This window comes from Verticillium nonalfalfae (genome assembly GCF_003724135.2).
Source record: "Verticillium nonalfalfae strain VnAa140/NRRL 66861 chromosome Unknown scaffold_97, whole genome shotgun sequence".
Classification (NCBI taxonomy): domain Eukaryota; kingdom Fungi; phylum Ascomycota; class Sordariomycetes; order Glomerellales; family Plectosphaerellaceae; genus Verticillium; species Verticillium nonalfalfae.
This window is the reverse complement of record NW_021167322.1, coordinates 71,797-83,756: the sequence shown is the minus strand read 5'-3', so window position 1 is coordinate 83,756 and position 11,960 is coordinate 71,797. Positions and strand designations below refer to the sequence as shown.

At 55.7% G+C, this 11,960-nt stretch overlaps 6 protein-coding genes across 6 annotated transcripts; 3 read left to right on the top strand and 3 right to left on the bottom strand.

Annotated features, from left to right (window-relative positions):
- Positions 1 to 354: 354 nt before the first annotated feature.
- D7B24_009560 (uncharacterized protein) lies at positions 355 to 3,303 on the bottom strand (the record flags this gene model as incomplete). The annotated part of the gene is made up of 1 exon (XM_028643630.1): positions 355 to 3,303. One exon carries the CDS (start codon positions 3,301 to 3,303, stop codon positions 355 to 357), a length of 2,949 nt encoding a protein of 982 aa, XP_028492826.1.
- A 2,691-nt stretch (positions 3,304 to 5,994) lies between these two features.
- Positions 5,995 to 7,150, bottom strand: D7B24_009559 (uncharacterized protein; the record flags this gene model as incomplete). Its single annotated transcript, XM_028643629.1, has 2 exons — positions 5,995 to 6,904; positions 6,981 to 7,150. The coding sequence occupies 2 exons, from the start codon at positions 7,148 to 7,150 to the stop codon at positions 5,995 to 5,997; spliced, it is 1,080 nt and encodes a 359-aa protein (XP_028492825.1).
- A 396-nt stretch (positions 7,151 to 7,546) lies between these two features.
- Positions 7,547 to 7,812, top strand: D7B24_009558 (uncharacterized protein; the record flags this gene model as incomplete). Its single annotated transcript, XM_028643628.1, has 2 exons — positions 7,547 to 7,707; positions 7,764 to 7,812. 2 exons carry the CDS (start codon positions 7,547 to 7,549, stop codon positions 7,810 to 7,812), a joined length of 210 nt encoding a protein of 69 aa, XP_028492824.1.
- An 881-nt stretch (positions 7,813 to 8,693) lies between these two features.
- Positions 8,694 to 9,972, top strand: D7B24_009557 (uncharacterized protein; the record flags this gene model as incomplete). The annotated part of the gene is made up of 2 exons (XM_028643627.1): positions 8,694 to 8,814; positions 8,975 to 9,972. The coding sequence occupies 2 exons, from the start codon at positions 8,694 to 8,696 to the stop codon at positions 9,970 to 9,972; spliced, it is 1,119 nt and encodes a 372-aa protein (XP_028492823.1).
- A 63-nt stretch (positions 9,973 to 10,035) lies between these two features.
- D7B24_009556 (uncharacterized protein) lies at positions 10,036 to 10,555 on the bottom strand (the record flags this gene model as incomplete). Its single annotated transcript, XM_028643626.1, has 3 exons — positions 10,036 to 10,174; positions 10,248 to 10,476; positions 10,537 to 10,555. 3 exons carry the CDS (start codon positions 10,553 to 10,555, stop codon positions 10,036 to 10,038), a joined length of 387 nt encoding a protein of 128 aa, XP_028492822.1.
- A 540-nt stretch (positions 10,556 to 11,095) lies between these two features.
- Positions 11,096 to 11,938, top strand: D7B24_009555 (uncharacterized protein; the record flags this gene model as incomplete). Its single annotated transcript, XM_028643625.1, has 1 exon — positions 11,096 to 11,938. One exon carries the CDS (start codon positions 11,096 to 11,098, stop codon positions 11,936 to 11,938), a length of 843 nt encoding a protein of 280 aa, XP_028492821.1.
- Between the last annotated feature and the right edge of the window lie 22 nt (positions 11,939 to 11,960).

The window sequence follows — 11,960 nt, the reverse complement described above, 5'->3', positions numbered from 1 at the left end:
GAATCAATGGACCACAATGGATGGTAGCTTACTTTATAGAATGGGGCGACTTCTTCGTTCCGCTACAGAGCGATGTACCAGCTTGTGAAGCCCGCAAATCAGTTGCCAGCATTATTAAATACGGACAGCAAGCTCTATGAACTGATGGAATAAAATAGATACATCTTTGGTATCCCTGTTTTCAGACTCCAACTGCCAAGTCACACACGTACTGGCTTGAACCCAAAGGTTCATTCCTTCAAAATGCCACCCCGTTGTCTGGTATTGGTATTCGCGATCTTCCCAGGCACATCGATCCACGCTTTGCAACAAAAGAAAACAAACAGTTCAACAGAAAGCATGTCATCACCTTTTTCAAACCCTTGGGTACTTCTCCAAGATGGTGCGGGCTGGCTCCTCCCAGCCCCGTCCTGCCGCGATCTCAAGAATGTTACGGCCGCCCTCATCCTGAGCGTCCATGTCGGCACCACCGCCGAGCTCGACAAGGAGCCTCAGCACCTTAGCGTCACCATTCTCGACAGCTTGCATCACGGCGTTCCAGCCACGGTAGATCTTGTTGACATCGGCGCCCTTGGCGAGCAGCATCTCAATAATGTCCGTGTCGTCGCCACGGCACCGCCTCACAGCCTTGACGATAGGCAGGTGCTGACCAGGTGCGTTGATGTCGGCGCCGCCCTCCTCGAGCAGATAACGCGTGATCTCCTTGTTGTCCTCGCGAATGGCCGTCGTCAGCGGCGAGAAGACGCCACCATTGCGGTCCTCGACGCTGACGCCGGCGGCAAGCAGCAGCTTGACGCTCTCGAGCTGGTTGGCAACAACGGCACGCTCGACGAGACCCTTGAAGGCGCGCGGGTCCGAGACGGACGGCAGCAACTTCTTGAGCATGTCCGGGTGACGCACCGCCATGCAGATGGGCCAGTCCTGGCCGCGGACGCTGGGGTTGGCGCCGTGGGCGATGAGTTCGTCCACTAGCTCGGGTCGGTTCCCGGCAATGGCGGTCGTTAGCGGCGTATGGCCCTCCTCTGAACGCGCGTTGGGGTCAACGCCCTGATCGAGAAGCCACTGCAGCGCCTCCATGTTATTCGTGCGGACGGCTGTTTCTATGATGCCGCTGGGCTCGGTCAGGCTGGCGCCAGCGGCTACGAGCGGCGGCAGGAAGTGAGTGCGGAAGTGCGTGACACACTTGAAAGCAGGGTACTCGGACGCCATCAGGTTGGGATCGGCCTTGTTAGCGAGGAGAAGCGCAAGAATATCGTGGCGGTTGTCGCGGATGGCAGTGCACAGAGGTGTGTAAATGCCGTCTTTCTTGAGATTGGGGTCAACACCAGCGGCGAGCAGGAGGCGCACCGACTCGATGTTGTTAATGCTCACCGCCAGCTCCATGCTTCCGGGGGCCTTCTTGCTATCGGCCCCACGGGCGAGAAGCAGCTTGAGACAATCTGGTTGATACGATGCCGGCCAAAGCATATGCTTCGGACCGGGGAGGTTGGGGTTCGCGCCATGGTCGAGTAGTGCGGTGACGAGATCGGGACGGGCAGCGAAGATGGCTTCGAAGAGCGCAGTCTTACCCTCACGGTTCTTCTCGTTGGGGTCTGAGCCGTAGTCGAGCATGAGGTCGACGAGCCTCTTCGGGGTATTCTTGCTCATGGAGATAATGAGTACCGTATTACCATTGGCCATGATGTGGTTGGGGTCGCCGCCATAGGTCAGAAGAAGCTGCACAAATTCGTACTTGTGGTCGATGACTGCGGTTGCGAGCGGCGACTCCAGTCCGGGGCCGGCAGACAAGTTCGCGTCAGCGCCATATTTAAGCAGCGTCCTGGCAATCTCAATAGCCGATACCTCAACGGCAGCGAAAAGGGGTGTCACGCCCTCCTTGTCTGCAGTGTTGGGGTCGGCTCCAAAAAGAAGCAGTAACCTCACGCTCTCGGCATCAAGAGCGAGAACTGCATCTACGAGAATGTGAATATCAGGACCAGTCTCGGGAGAGATACCGCGGTCAAGTAGCTGTTCCACGAGTTTGTGGTTCTTTGAATGGACAGCAGCCGCCAACGCCGACTTGAGAGATGTAGTCGAAGTAGTACTGTGGCGGGGCGTCCACCGAGGCATGTTCATCGGGTCAGCCTTGAGACGGATGATCTTTGTTGGGGAAGTGTTGCCGGTTTCGATGCTGCGGAGATCGTACAGGGGATCTTCGTTCGAACCCACTGTGAGGGCCATGCCGCTATCATGCTGTTCGCGGCCGAGTCCGATCTGCAGACGGCGCTCCGAGATGCGGCTGGGAGGGGCTTCATAGTGCCCATGATCAGAGATTGTCGCATCATCACGGCCGAGTCTGCTGGAGTAGGCGGGCCTGCTGGGCAGGTCATACTGACCAACCTCGGAGATTGTGAGATCGTCCTGTGCAACATGCCTCCTGTCGATGCCTCTGGCATCCGTGGTGCGTGCAATGCCATAGGCGGCGGCGCCGAGGTCGGAGGTGCTCTTCTGACTCCTGTTGGAGATCGAGGCACGTCGACGAGCCTCCGGTGTCAAAGACCTACCGTTCTCCGCCAGGACGAAGTCCGACGCAGACATCTTCTCGAAAGGAGAGTGAGCGCGCAGATGAGGTGCATGTGACAGAGAGGGCAGAGCCGGTAGAGCAGGCAGAGGTGGCTGTGGTGATGGAAGCGCTTTGAGCGAATGGTTGGCGGTCTGAGCTTCGAACGACTTGGCCTTGGAGATGCGGACAGTGCCAGCCCCCTGCTTGTTCTTCATGCGATCCAGCGCCTCGGCGAGGCTGGCATAGCCACCGCCAACAGACTCATCCGTCTTGCCGTTGCCCAGAGACCACTGGAACACAAGGGCGCTCATCCTCAGGGCATCACGAATCTTGCGCAGCGAGTCTCGCATCTTGCTGATCTCCTTGTCGGCGAACATCATGCGCCAGCTGCGCTGGATCTTGCCGAGACCGCCCTTTTTTTCATATTCGAGAAACTCGAACATCATGTGGTCCAAGACCTGGAAATCGTGGTTGGTCTGGCGAAATTTGGAATCGAGCTCATGAATCATGTCGGAGGGAAACTCTTGGTTGGTTCGGCTGGCCTCGGCCAGGCCGGCCTCGATGGACCAGAGGTGACGGCAAACATCGAGGAAGCTCTCAGCAAGCTCGCGGAATCCATGTGGTTGATGCTTGACAGTGGTGAGAAACTCCAGCATGCGAACAGAGATGTTGTTGCCGAGAAGGGTAGACCTCGTGCAGAGGTCAAGCACTGAGTCCTTGGGCTTGGAAGGCCCAGAGTGAACAGCCGCCATAGTAGCCATGACGGAAAGACTCGCTATCAAGGGTGCAGCTGGGGGATGTCGTAGGCGGGAAGAGACACGACGATGGAACGGTACGGTTCCCAGAGCCGAGAAAAAGCAAAGAGAAGGAGTGTCGGGATCGGTCGATCATCCAGATACACGCGGAAGAGGAGCAGCCATCTCTTTGTTTATCAATGTTTCGCCCAGCAGAGGGCTGGCCACACAGACTGGGGGCTTGCCTGTTACCTGACTCTGGACCTAGCTTACTCAGAAGTGGTTACCACAATACGAATCATAGTCACACCTAATGCAAGGTCTATGACGAGCTAGATGAGCCAAGCGGCGCGCTCCCCGCGAGGACATCCTCGTGCACATGTCCGGAGCCTCTCTCTCGCCCGTCTTCTCGTTGGCCAAGGCTAGTGAGGAGGCCTTCGACAGATCCCTGGCTAGTAAGATGCCATTCACAGCGACAAGGGGTGGAAGAAGATGGTAGGACATGATTCCCTCGTGGCTAGCGCCAGGCACAGACCCGGAAGAAGAGGAGTGCCTAGCCCTCTCAGCGTTGACACTAGGCGATCTAACAGCCTTAGACCCTGCCTTTTGGCCCACGCCATATGCCCGCTTTGACACTCGAATCCTCATGTCCTGATATACCTGGCTTGATAAGAGCCGCTAAGGGAGTCAGTCGTCGCAACTCTTCGCGTTCCATTTCTCATCCCAGCGGTCGGATGATGGGCTGAAAATAACGACCAGGCTGTCGGAACGTCGGCCCACAGGCTGGGACACCGCCCGTAGAACTTCCACGTGGAAGTCCACTTGGTCAAACGGCGACTGAGGGGCATCGTACGTCTGTGTCCGGCTCTGACGACTCGTAACTGCCGTGGAGGAGACTCAGAATGTGATCGATCTAGACGTGTGACAGATGATGAGAAATTGAGTCCTCCACCCACATCAGGCCCCCTGATCCAGCCGCAACCCCTCCTTTTTCTAAACGTCACATCAGAGAATCAAAAAGTACCCGCAGATCTTCCAAGAGGTCCGTGGATGTGCAGGGACTGGTCATGCCCGAGGTATGTCGGGTTGCTGGTGGCCCTATGGCCCTGCAAGCCCAGTGGCTACAGCAGCATCAAGGAATAGCCCCTGTTCGGGAAGATTACACAGGTTTCATTCTCGCTTAGTAGATGCACCCCAGGATCCGATGCGTATGCAGGGGTCTCAGAGTTCGCGGGAGAGAAGAACGGAGCCTTGCATCGACAATGCTCCGCTGATGAACCGCCGGAGAGAGAGGGGCATGTTTGCCTGCGGCTCGTAGGTGCTGGAACAGCGATGTTGTCTAGCTGAGGCGACCCTCCTCTCAGCCGGGAGCTCCGTACGGCTCTAGTCGCTCGCGTCCTTTGTCGAATATAGAGCTACTTACCCACACATGAGTCCATCACTGGTGGTTGGGGCGACAAGAGGGGACACCAACTTCTTCCAAATCCTGCCGCGGCAGCATCCACTCCCCGGGAGCTAACCTGACTCGCTGGCCTCTCTGGCTGGTTGAACGCGTTGGTGGTTGGTGATACGGGTACCAGCCAGGATAATGTGACAAAGCTGAGCTGAACTTGGCCCCACGACTGGAGCAGTTCCGAACACTGAGAAAACATCAGTGGAGTGGCTTTCGAGGGGCCTGGGCCACCAGGACTATGCTCCGACGCCGCGAATCCAGGCACCGGGGTCTGAGTTCAGGATCCCCCCTTGAGCCCTCGCAGTTCGTTCCTCTACTTGACTTGTCTGTAGCTCTTGATTTGACAGAGTGTCAAATGTGAGCGCGGAGGTAATCCGCTTCATGGCGTGAAAGATCGCTCACTCGGTCGCAACGTGGCTTGTGCAGGCCAGCCCAAGACGGGATGATCTAGCTCGGCCGTAAGAGGGCCCCACGATCTGACGAGTGTTTGCGCCGATTGACTTTGTGGTGTTCTGCAAATGCCGGGCAACGAGCAAAGTCTGGACGCGGGCGGGTCGCGCTGTTGCGTCAACCGTGGCAATGCTGCGAGTTCCTCGCCCCTTGGAAGCCCACATACAGGCCAGTGTCGGCATCTTGACAGGTTTTCGGGGGAGTTGAGGGTCAGCCAAGCCCTTGCGCGAGAAGGGTTGTACATACCAAGCCAATATTGTACTTCATTACCGGATCGGGTCGTGTGGCTCATGTGGCATGTACTTCACGTAGAGTGTCAGTCGAGCAAACGATAATGAACATGGATACATCTGGAGTTTTTCTTTCCTCGCTTCGGGATTTTGCCATGCTGCTTATTCCGAAGATCTGCTCATCACAAACATGACATTCGCCAGGCCCTGAACAAGTGAAATTGTGGCACTTGGGCATATCTGCATGCGATCTACGATACCCCTTCACTTGCCGTCCTCTCGCATGAAGCCCGCTCTCGCGAACAACCGAGCACAACGCCAATGCTACCCTCCCCCGACTCATGACCAACTGTCAATTACGGCCGCTTAGAGTATCTGGTCTAGCTCACAGCCTCCGGGCCACGGCTGGGGATGTGTGTATCTGACCGTCAGACGCCATGTAACCCCAAGCGCTCGCCCATTGCAAGCTCATTGATGTACATGCGAAGCGAACTGGCCTTATCAGACATCAAAAATTACCATGGCAGGGAAAAATGCGGAAAGGATCTAGCCGGCAAAAGCGAAATGCCATTATGCCGATTACTATCAAGATTTGGTGACTATGAGCTCGGCACTCACTCGCGCAGCCTCCTCATTTAATGCTTCAATCTCGGCACCCACAAAGGGAATGCCTGTCCTCTCTCGCTCCTCTTGCATCAGCTGCTCGATTTCGCCCGGGAAATAAATTCTCTCCACGCCGGCCGCCTTTTCCGAGCCGACGACCCGATCGTAAAGGTGCTGCATGCGGGCGCGAAAGTCCTCGAGGCTCATGAACAGGTCAGGCTTGATAGCCATAAGGAAGTGCCCAACATCAGCCGGCTTGGACGGATCGTAGGGGTTCGTGACACCGCCTGCAAACGCAGACCCTGAGAGGGCGCCCGAGAAGACGTCCATCATTATTGACAGCGCCGATCCCTTGGGTCCTCCCATCGGCAACATGACGCCGCCAAGAGCGGCTTCAGGGTCATCCGTCGGCCTGCCCTCGGCGTCGAGCGCCCAATCAAGCGGAATCTTCTCGCCCCTGCGTTTGGCCTTGTAAATCTTGCCCCGGGCCGCCACGGAAGGCGCCATGTCGAGGATGAAGGGTCTGTCGCCGCCGGGGGCGCCGCACGCGATGGGCGAGACGCCCATGAGCTTGCTGCGGCCGCCCCAGACGGGCAGCGCGGGGCTCGAGTTGGTGAAGACGAGGCTCATCATGTCGGCATCCAGAGCCTGTTGGACGACCCAGGCGCTCATGCCAAAGTGGTTCGAGTGCGCGACGCTCGCCATGCCTATACCATAGACTCTAGCCGACTCAATGGCCGCCGCCATGCCAGCGTGGGCCGCGACGAAACCGAAGCCGTTTTGGCCGTCCACGTGTGCCACGACAGGCGTCACTTGACGGAGCTGGGGCTGCGCAGCTGGGTTGAGGACGCCTTTTCGGATGCGCTCCATGTATGATGGGATGCGGTTGATACTGTCATCCTGTCAGCGAGGGGAGATCGTTGTCTTCAAGGGGCCTCGGGGCGCCATGTGTCAATGGAAGGGCTTACCCATGGGTATCGACGCCTCGCAAGTCCGCGGCGACAAGGTATTTGGCGACTTTGGCGGCATTCTCGGCAGGCACTCCGTTTCCGCTCAGAATAGCTTCGACGAAGCGAGTGGCTTCTTTTGCTTCAACAAAGATCTTGGTGGATCCAGGGGCTTCTTCTTGGAAAGCCATGAAGTTTGTGCGGATCCGCCAGTGACGGACCTTCGTTGCCGAATCGGGCAGTCGACCGTGTTGATGTGATGAACCTGGGGGGGCTTGACCTGTCTGTGCGGGTATTGCTTGGCTCGCGCGGGGGGGGCTGTTTGCAAGTGAGACAAATTTGACGAGCGAAGATCGAACTGTCACTTTTATCTCCGTAGATTGAGGCGCAAGGTGGATATGTAGGAAAAGAATGGCCGTGGAAGAGGGCTGTCGAAAGGAGTGTGTGCTGTGAGAGAGATCGTGACGATTCGGAAAGACGCCGTACTGTGCGGAGTGCGACCAGGAGAGACGGACACGTGCCGTTTTGACTCATGTCTCATGACGGAGTTTTCCCGCTTGATCTGTATTTTTCGGAGATCCCCCGCCATGTCTCCCTTGTCTTCATCCAGCTCCATCGGCATCCTGGCATCAGGTGTCAGTCTTGGATCATGGCCGGCACGGACAGCCCGCGGCGGTCTGCCAAGGACTCGCGACGGAATACTCGGCTTCGGCTTGCTTGTGAAAGATGTCAACGCCGTAAGATACGGGTAAGTGCCGCTTCTGGGGTTTGGACTCATACCGAGCTGACCCGGCTATGTTGCAGTGCGATGGACAGTCGCCAAGCTGTGGGAGCTGCCAGCGAGCTTCTGTAGAATGTGTCATGGGAGACAGCACTCGTATGAGTGACTATTCTCGAGAGTAAGATGCCGTGCACCTGGATTTCGGAACACCTTTTAACAGACCATCTAGTCAGATCTCAAAGCTAAAGAGCCGTATTACCTGGTTGGAAAGTGTAATCACGGACCGATGCCCGGATGTCGATCTATCCCAAGACCGAGCACTGGGAAATTATTTTGACGATGTTGATGGTCAAGACAGTACAATCCGTGTCGACGCATTGTCACCGACTCCTGGGGTTCTTGCTGGGCCAGCTACGCAACCATCCAATCCACCAGCGAGAGGACTTGCGGAGCAACATGCGCATTCAACCGGTCTGCTGTCCCATGAGATTGGACTGGTCTCATTGAACAGCTCGCAAGATCCTCGATACATTGGCCCCTCTAGCGGTCATTTCCTGGCCAGACTCATGCTAGCACCAGGTCGTCGAGGGGCAACGTCCTTGAACTCCGGGAGACTATCGCCGTCGCGAGGCTCTGCACTCCCCCTTGCGTTGGTCGAGTCATTGCAAGGCCCTCTTCCCTTGCCTTCGATCGAACAAGCGACTATTCTGTCGAATGCTTATTTCGATATGATGCACCCTCAGTACCCCATCATGCATCGACCTGCCTTTATGGCAGACCTCGCGAGAGCCTATGACAGTCCAGCAATAAGCCGGAGCTACTCGTCATTCCAGATCTTCATGGTGTTGGCTCTTGGAGCTACGATTGTTTCACAGCAACATAAAGTCAGGCTCCCTTCGGAATCCTACTGTCTATCAGCACTTGAATACTTTGACAACCTAAATATCGATAATTCTCTGCAGGGGTTGCAGTCCCTCCTGCTGCTGCTCATTTTCACCCTACACTGCCCAAACATGAGACTCAATGTCTGGTATCTGAATTATCAATGCATCGCTGCCGTGCTAGATCTCGGACTGCAACGCAACATCACAACCAGCTCGGGTATCACCAAGCTGCAACAACATCTCAGAACACGCATGTTCTGGGTTGTCATGATGCTAGACAGGCAGATTGCGACAATGATGGGTAGACCCATTGGTCTGCGAGATGAGGCCTGTGATCTTCGGGTATGACGTTCCAGGTGTAGAGGAGTCAACACCAAAAGCAGGAAATTCTGACTGTCGACAGCTTCCAGATGATGTTGACGACAGCCTCCTCGACGTCCCCGGAGGACAGGGCTTTGGAAACATGCCGAGCACCACTACGGCATTGTCTTTCTCGATTCATCTTTTCAAACTAACGAAACTAAACTCCGAAATCAAATACGTCGCAAATAGCGTCGTTCGCGACGCTCCACGTTACGCCTATCCCGCTGTCGTGGACATCAACGAGTGGCATACCAACATGCTGCATCAGCTCGACCAATGGTCTACAGACACCTCAGCCATAGACGATGCTCATCAAGACATATCGACAGGGTTCATGTCAAAAATCTGTCGTTCCCGCTATCTGAATCTGAAAATGGTATTGCTTCGACCGAGTCCCGCCATTCCAAACCCCTCGCCACAGTCTCTTACTCTCTGCCACGATGCTGCACTGGAGAGCCTCAGTCTGTACAGTCAGATGTACAGGAACAATCAGCTTCTGCACAGTTGGCAATCTTTTTACTCCATCGTTCTCAGCAGCATCACCTTTTTGTACTGCATCAAGGCAGAATCTGAGCTCGCGAAAACATGGGCCGCAAAGCCGGACGCCTTGCTCATCGAGTTGAGCAAGGGCCTAAACGTTCTCAGCGCCACTGGTGAGCACTGGGCTGGCGCGAAGCGATGTCGCGACATTCTCGAGGAGCTCGGCCGGGGATTGGCTGCGTCGCTGAGAAACAAAGAGGGCGACGGAAGAGCCGAGCCGAGGCGGGCAAATGGCAGTCTTGCTGGGGTATCTGTTGAAGCACCTTCGTTGACCGCAGCGCCCTCTTTAGAACCTCCCAACTCCTCTGACGGTGCGACATCATTCTCAGCTATAGACACGAGTGTCATGCAAGGGTATGTTGACCTAGGGAGCAACTTTTCGGACCTGTTTACGTCAGAAGGACTTTTTGGGGAGGATAGTCTTTTGGGCGATTCTGGTGATCTGGATGCGGCGATGCGAAGCTTGTTCGACGACTTCATTCCTACTTATCCAACCGCTTCATAATACAGGATGAAAATTCGATCAAGATTGGAACTCAAATTCAAATATGTTGACTATCCATGGCTTCTAGCAGCCAATTATTTTCAGTGCGTTGTAGGCCATCATCTCCCCCAATCGCTCCTCCTCTGTTGTGTTGCCAATTTCGAAATCAAACCTCACAACATCCTCTTTGTACGGCCAGAGGTACGTGCTCGTGACCCTGTTTCTGTCAGAATCGAAGACATCCATATTCTCAATGACATAGGTGTGGCTGGAAGCACTGCTGCGGGGAAACATACCTCTCGTGCTCCTTGCTCGCCTGGTACTCTGCCAAGGCAGCTGGGCCGAGGTGATAGCTGACAAGCGCAATTTCAAAACCCTTGCTCTTCTCGATGGGATCTGTAAGCGACGGGCTGCCAACGTGGAGGTTCTGGTCCTTGACGCAGGACAGGAAACGGAGCTGTCTCAGCTCGTGCATAAAGGCCTCTTTGTGCTCCTTGGAGACCTCCGGCCTGAACTTGAAAAGGACTGAGATCTGATTAGTATGAGGATGCGCGCAACGATAGTCGAGTCGATCATCTTACGTACCAATGTGAATGATGGTCATGGTGTCTGGTATCTGGTTGTGCGCAGCTAGAGTGATGTTTGGGTTGTCTGAGTGAAGCGGTTGACGTCTTTTTGTGCTGTCGGGCTGATGATCACAGTTCATGTGCTGCGAGCAAAAGCCGCTGTGGATCTTGCGAGCGCTCTGAATTGGCGCTGCGTGTGGTGCCGCATTGGCGGAAAAGGCCGCAACAAGCCGTGAGTGAACGGAAGAGGCCTACGGTTCTGTTTCTGCACACATTCAATATCGAAGCCATCGGTGAAAGGCCCAAGCCTCCAGAAGTCCGTCGCATTGCTCAGACAGGTCATGCGGATATACGGGAGAGCCCGTGGGGGGACGGAGGTGTGCCGCCGGGAAGCTGGCTGGTAGACCTGAGAGCGGGCTTTCTCCGTTATGTACGGGATGAGCCGCACGGCGATCTCACGACCTACGAGGCTTCTAGATCATGGTTTTCATAAGTGGTTGCGTTCGAAGCCCCTCGTCAGTACCCAGATGCAACATCATGATCTGAAGTTATACTTCGTACCCCCAAGAAGATTCATTATGCTCGACCTCACCGGTAAAATCGCACTCATCATCGGCCTTGGCCAATCCGGAGACGAAGGCTGGGGCATCGGCGCCGCGACAGCCGTGCTCTTCGCCCGCCAAGGGGCCGTCATCTTCGGTGGCAACCGATCGCTGCCGTCGACCACCAAGACCAAGACGACGATTGAGTCTGAAGGCGGTATGTGCGATATCGTTGCCACTGACGCCACAGATTCGGCGTCTGTCAAGGCACTCGTTGACGCCTGCATCGCAAAACATGGCCGCATTGATATCCTGGTCGCGAATGTCGGCGGGTCACAGCCCGGGTGCCCGGCAACGATGGTCGAGGATGTCTGGGACGCACAGGTCGATCTGAACCTCAAGAGTGTATACCTGGCGTGCCATCATGTGCTGCCTGTCATGGAAAAACAGCAAGCCGGATCTGTCGTTTGCGTTTCGAGCATTGCGGGCCTGAGGTATATCGGTAAACCACAGGTAGCCTACAGCACGACGAAAGCGGCTGTCATGCAATTTGTCAAAACAACAGCCGTCCTCTATGCGGACAAGGGCGTGAGGCTGAACACGGTTGTCCCGGGCTTGATGGATACACCATACACGAAGAACCTCGCGCAGAGGTTTGCTGCATCAGGCAGCGAAAGCCAATCGGGGAATGGTTCCGAAGAACAACGGTATCAGGCCTTCAGGAGTATGCGCGAAGGGCAGGTACCCATGAAGAAAATGGGTGACGCATGGGACGTGGCCAATGCTGCTCTGTTTCTCGCGGCGGATGAGTCAAAATATGTCACGGGGCAGAAGATTGTTATCGATGGAGGTGTCACCAGCTCGACAGGGCGCGTATAGTTCGCGAAATTTCTATATACTG